The sequence below is a fragment of the Rhagoletis zephyria genome, unplaced genomic scaffold (assembly GCF_001687245.7).
Source record: "Rhagoletis zephyria isolate East Lansing unplaced genomic scaffold, Rhagoletis_zephyria_1.1 Rzeph_scaffold_00147, whole genome shotgun sequence".
NCBI classification, from domain to species: domain Eukaryota; kingdom Metazoa; phylum Arthropoda; class Insecta; order Diptera; family Tephritidae; genus Rhagoletis; species Rhagoletis zephyria.
In genome coordinates this window covers 213,974-220,799 of record NW_016157231.1, presented here as the reverse complement: position 1 = coordinate 220,799, position 6,826 = coordinate 213,974, and the positions used below count along the sequence as shown (strand labels likewise).

General features: G+C 38.9%; 1 protein-coding gene across 1 annotated transcript in view; it reads right to left on the bottom strand.

The window, feature by feature from the left end:
- Window positions 1–977: 977 nt before the first annotated feature.
- LOC108382386 (uncharacterized) overlaps window positions 978–6,826 on the bottom strand; it is a 9,728-nt gene continuing 3,879 nt past the window's right edge. The window contains exon 2 of the mRNA XM_017638767.1: window positions 978–1,875. Coding sequence (XP_017494256.1) covers window positions 978–1,875 — 898 coding nt within the window. The remainder of the gene's footprint in view (window positions 1,876–6,826) is intronic.

Below are 6,826 nucleotides of genomic sequence, written 5' to 3'. Positions count from 1 at the left end.
CTGAATGTAGCCCGAACGGCATTACGCGCCACTGAAACAGACCGCGTCCTGGCACAGTGAACGCAGTATACTCCTTACTACTCTCTTCCATCGGGATTTGCCAGTACCCATTCTTCAAGTCCAAGGTGCTAATGAATTTAGCGCTTCTCAGTCGATCCAAAATGTATCGGATTCGTGGGAGTGGGTATGCATCCGGTACCGAGCGCGCGTCAAGTTGCCGGTAGTCCANCCACTTTCCGTTTTTCTTCTTTACGAGCACGATTGGCGCGCTGTGTGGGCTATGCGAGGGCTCGATGCACTGCTTCTCTATTAATTCGTCGACCTCCCTGTTTATTACTTCCTGCATTTTCGGGTTTTTGGGAAAGTAGCGCTGTTTTATGGGTCGATCATCTCGCATTATAATCTTATGGGCGGCGATGTTAGTCATCCCCGTTATCTTCTCGAATGCGAGCACCTCCTTCTTTCAGAAATTTTCGACTTCCGTCGTATCCTCGATGGATGTGGGTTGTTCATTTGCTGCCTTTTCGCCTTCCTCATCTCTCTGTACTTCGCGCACTTCTAACATCGTGGTACATGCAGCCTTCGTTCGGATATCGTCCTCTGCCTTCAGCGTTAATGTCTGCCCTCCGCAGCTCACTGTTGTGTTGGGCTCTGCCAGGTATTTAGTCCCAAGGACCATGTTATCGACCAAACCGGGTAGGACGAGTAACTCGCTCCTATGCTCTTGATCGCCCACCTTTACTACCGCCTCTATCGCTTCTGTGACCGCTATTGGTCTGCCATCTCCCATCACCACTCTTTTGTTCACTCTTCGTGACCGCTCGATTCCCAGGGTGTTCGCTGCTCTAATGCTTACAAAACTTCTTGTTGCTCCCGTATCAACCGCCGCTAATACTGCTCTACCATCCACTGTTGCTCTGGCGATTACTCGCCCTTCCGCTTGCTTAAGAATTGGTGTTACATTGACTGAGGTTGCATTATTGGAGACCCCACTCTTCGTCGCAAATGAGGTCCATGGCCGTTTCCCTGTTGTCCGCGGCAACAGTCTGATGTTCGAATGTTCCGCCGACCACATGTCCAACAGAATTGCTGGATATTGTTCCGACATTCGTAGGCGAAATGTCCGTCTTCGCCGCATTNCGTCGCGAATGGGGTCCTTGGCCGTTTCCCTGTTTCCCACGGCAACAGTCTGAAGTTCGAATGTTCCGCCGACCACACGTCCAACAGAATTGCTGGATATCGTTGCGACATTCGTAGGCGAAATGTCCGTCTTCGCCGCATCGTCTGCACGCCGTTCGTGGGTTTACTCGGCTAGATTCTTCGCTTTTACGTTGTTGTCCCGTAGGTGGCGCATAATCGCCTCCATCCTGCCGTCTCGCTGGCATCGTATACCTCTCTCTTCTCTGCTCATCTCGGATTGTGTAGTTGCGCTCTTCGCTTCGTCTCGGGGTTATTGCGCGAGGCAATGCCCGTTGCGACTCCTTCTCTGCTACAATANACGTCCAACAGAATTGCTGGATATCGTTGCGACATTCGTAGGCGAAATGTCCGTCTTCGCCGCATCGTCTGCACGCCGTTCGTGGGTTTACTCGGCTAGATCCTTCGCTTTTACGTTGGTGTCCCGTAGGTGGCGCAAAATCGGTTCCATCGTGCCGTCTGGCTGGCATCGTATGCCTCTCTCTTCGCTGCTCCTCTCGGATAGTGTAGTTGCGCTCCTCATTTCGTCTCGGGGTTATTGCGCGGGGCAATGCTCGTTGCGACTCCTTCTCTGCTACAATATTCTCGTAGTCTTCGGCCAGACTTACCAAATCTCCAAGAGTGTTGAATTCAGTTTGCTTAATATACAGCTGGTATTCGCTTCGGCAGTTCTTATAGATGCGTTGANGTACATAGTCTTTAAATGCCTCTCTGGGCCGTTGAACAAGCTGCCGTATCCCATCATCGAGTCTTTCGAAATAACGGGAGTTCAAGAAGAACTTCAGGAAATCTCGCTTACACGTCTCCCAGTCTCTCCAGTGGCCGTGATTGTTTCGTAACCAGACGAGGGCTCTATCCTTAGATAGCTCGGGTAATGCTCGTGGAAGTGCGTCTCTTTCTATCTCGTACCCGTCGGCTAATTCTTCGACGCGTTCGATGAAACCCAGCGGGTCCTTGCCGCCATCGTATTTGACGCCCCATTTGCGTGCGCGGTCCATGATAGTTGGGGCTGATCGTTGTGAGTCGACGTATACTGGATACATTGGCACGTTCGGCGTTCCTCTTGTGCTGTCGTCGTTGATGGGTTGTTGTGTAGGCGGTAGTAGTAGCACTTCGGGTCTCTTCGGTGTTGGTGCATTCCCCGCGCTTGTAGACCTCGTATGCTTAAGCGCTAAATCAGTGACCCGATCGTGATGGTTCTCAGTATCCCCTTCCTCTTGTACAAATGTAGAGAGGCGTTTACGCAGCTCCTCGACGGTCCGCGAATTGTCAAGGCCGAACTCGGTCATATAGGTCACAAGCTCCTTTTTATTTAAGTAGTACACCCACTTTGTTTTCACCATTTTTATTTTATTTTATTATTATTATTTTGTTTATGTTCCTTTGTTTCACGTTACCCTCTTATTGGTAAGGAATGTTTTATTACTTTCAGAGTTCTTAATTTCTGGGCTTTACCCTGTGTCTCTATCACTTTAAAGGTGTCTTTGCACTTTTGCTTGGTAGTTTTCCAAATCACTTCACTTCACTTTTGTTATCTGTGAGTTCTCCTCCTTGGCCCTTACTGCTTCCTTTATTTATAAGGGCCCCACGTTGGGCGCCAATTGTAACGAACCCGGTTTATCCGGTCTATAGCTGGGCTGTGGCTCAGTCGGATGTTGGGTACCCTTATCCAAACGTTAAATTAAATACGCCAATGATTCCTATAGTGACGCTTCTTTATTTCGCTATTTAGTTGGCAGCGTTTGCACGTCACACCAATATAGCGTATTTCCTTGGCGGCGTTTCCACGTCACACCATATAAGTACTACTTGGCAGCGTTTCCACGTCACACCGATATAACGTATTGCTTTGGCAGCGTTTTCGCGTCACATCATATACCTTACCTACCTACTAAGCAACTTAGTCTTCACAATCGTTGCTTAGTCATTCCAATCTGCGTTTTCACGATCGACTGGAGTATACGACTACTCTTCCAGAAGTGATCTCAAATTACATTTGCTGCTCTATTTATACTGTCCTGCACGCAGGCAGACAGTTATCCTAACAACAGGTTTGTATAGTAACCAATAGTCAGTACTAATTTGTACTGGAACCTGCAAATTTTTACTGGAAAAGTGTATGATAACTCAAAAAATTTGTAAGAGAGCACTTAATCGAGAGCGTAACAACACCGGAGAGCTGCAAATTCTTGCTAGTAAAATTTTTACTAGCAGAAATTAGCTAGCAGAAGAAGAAGAAGAATAAATGTCAAAAGCCGTCATTTGTTGAATTGGTTTAGCACAAACAAAAGTAAAATGGGTGGAAATCAAAATATTAATGATGTACTAGACTGTGTAAGTGCTTGTGTGTAAAGCAAAGAGTTTAAAACTGATTTATAAATAGTAAAATCTTTACAGCAGAATATCAAAAGGGTGCAACAACTATTCACTTGCAAGTTTTTACTAGTTTTGCGTTCAGTAACTTTTTCTGCTAGTTTTCTCTTCTCAATTTTACGCTCTATTTTGCTTTTACGCTCTGGCTGCAATGTTTTACTGGAGAAGTTACTATACAAACCTAACATTGTTGGTAATATTTTCTGTACTTCCTTTTACTTGTTCATACCTAAGTACGTATGTATGTACTTCAAATTTCAATATAGATATGTACTAGAAATGTGAATTTTCGGGGTTTTGTCGATACCGGGATTTTCGGGATCTGAAAATACAATCCCGGGATCCCGGGAATGTCCCGAAATTCAGGCAAAAATGCAACACATCTGTGATCATCCTTTTATAGTATTTTAAATCAGATTGATATAACAAAAAAAAGTACAATTTATTGTAATTCATTTACATATTTTTTAACGCGATAAATCAGTATTTTCACNAACAAAAAAAAAGTACAATTTATTGTAATTCATTTACATATTTATTAAGGCGATAAATCAGTATTTTCAATCAACAAAAAACAAACATAAAATTTGACAAACATATATGTATGTATGTATGTACATATCCTCATTAATTTATAACATAGTTTTTGTTCTACAAGTACAAATGCAAATACGGTCACTCACAGAAATATTTTGAATAGATTTTTTTTTGCAATATTCAGAATATTTTTCATGGTATTTTTTTTTTAATTTAAAAAAATATATATGTATTTGTAATTTTGAAGTTGCGAAAACATCCCGTTAACATTTTTTATTTTTTTTTTGCTACAAAAAAATTTGTTATAAGGAAGAAAATGCCCAACATCGTCAGTAAAAAAAATTCAAAAATCAAGGGAGTTTTTAGCAACTTTAAAATTGCACTTTATTTAATTAAATTGAATGTAAAATTTTTTGTAAAAATTATGATTAAAAAGTTTGATATTTTTATGATAATTTAGTGAACTTAAACCAACTTTCTCTAAAGTGTGAAATTTTGATTTACATGATTTTTGTTGTAAAATGAGCTATATATTTTTTTTAATTAACAAAAAAATACCATGAAAAATATTTTGAATATTCCAAAAAAAAATCGATGCAAAATATTTTTGTAAGTGACTGTATTTGGTACAGCAGTAACTGCCTATGTAACTATATAAAATTTTTTGAATCACTGTTTCAGATCAATTTAAGATATTATCAGTATATTTAAGTAATAATAAAAAAGTTAACACATTTAAGTAAACAATAAATATATAAGTGCATCACCTATTACATTTCGAGGAAGCAAAATTATTCCTTCTTTTGATGGTAATGCGATCTTAAAGAAATTATAGCATTAAGGGTTGCAACAAATTCTTAATTTGCCCTTGAGAGGGGATATTTGTGATAAAAATTTAATTGGCTAACAAAAAAATTGTTTCCAGCAATCCCGGGATTTAAATCGACTAATCCCGGGATATTCGGGGCTTAAAAAAGACAAAAAAGACCGGCATCCCGAAATCCCGGGATTGACATCCCTAATATGTACATACNCCCTTGAGAGGGGATATTTGTGATAAAAATTTAATTGGCTAACAAAAAAATTGTTTCCAGCACTCCCGGGATTTAAATCAACTAATCCCGGGATATTCGGGACTTAAAAAAGACCGGGATCCCGAAATCCCGGGATCCCGGGATTAACATCCCTAATATGTACATATGTATTTCGATTTCACGTNACATCCCTAATATGTACATACGTATTTCGATTTCACGTATGTATGTATATAATTACCCAATAAACATTGGGCTTGGTTAACAATTCGAAAATGATTGGAAAACTAATCTTTTTTTCAAGTCTCACCTTCGATAATCAATGTTACTTACTATTCGATTCGAATACTAGGCCATTCTCCAGCAAAGCGGAACCTTCGTTATCCAATGTATTTTAACTTCATTATGAATTCGAAATCCAGCCCATTGTCGAAGGGAAATTTTAATGAGAGAGTTATTGTCTTATATTTCCCTTTGAGAATGAGCTGGATTTCGAATTCATAACGAAGGTAAAATACGTTGGATAACGAAGGTTCCGTTTTGCCGGAGAACGGCCTAGTTCTCGAATCCAATACTAACCTATTTCCACATTCATTATCGAAGGTGGGACTAGAAAAAAGAGATCTGTTTTCCAATCATTTACGAATTGTTAACCAAGCCTAATAAATATTGGTTAAACATTTTTGTTTTTGAAAAAAGAAAACNGCCTAATAAATATTGGTTATACATTTTTGTTTTTGAAAAAAGGAAAGTATATTTGATTAACGTTTAAGTATAGTTACTTTTTATTTTAGAGGTTTTTGTAATTTTTTTATAAGAAATGCGTGGTTAAATAAAGTATACTTCATTAAAAAACAAATTAGTTAAATTAAGAGATGATCCTCAGGATGTTATTTAAGTACATAAAAGAAAAATACTTATTCTAACTATTAACTCTCTAGTTTTAATATTTTCGTGATAAAGCGTCTTTTTTTATACGGGTTTTGGCTTGCTGGAAAAATGTAATTGAAATCTGCTCGAACTCTGCGTCAACATTCATTTGTTGTTGTTGAGGTTGCATTAGCATGCTTACAATTTCACTGCATTCACGTCTAATTTTTTTTTGAAGTTTTCATTTTATATAAATTATATTATTATCTAAATTGCTAGTTACCAATTTTTATTTTCCCGAAAACAAACGCGCGACTCGCTTTAGTTGAAAAAATGAAACTTTATAATAAACATAAAATTCCCAAAAGCATTAAAATACGCAATTTTCTCTCTAGTTACTATGGTTCTCATTTTATTTTCGAACCAATTTCGAGTGTATTTCCAATACACTATGAACGTTGGAAAACTAAGGTTGGTTATGAGTTCGTTCTCAGTTCGATATGCATATTGGATATCGAAGGTCATTATCGAACGTTCGCCACAATGTTTATTGGGTAGCAGTTCGTTTAATATGTATAAATAAATTCAACAGTTCTACATTTATAGAATTTTGTTTCTCCAAAAGGAGATATTGTCATATTTTTTGAGGCCAAAAACATAACGCGTAACATTATTAAACGCAACATCAATTTTGTGATGCGAAATGGAATCAAGCTTGTGAAGACCCCAAGTCCCTACACTCAGGGACTTCACAATTGGCTGTCATATGTTATTGAACTAAATTATATTTTGAATTGTTAAATACATATATATAT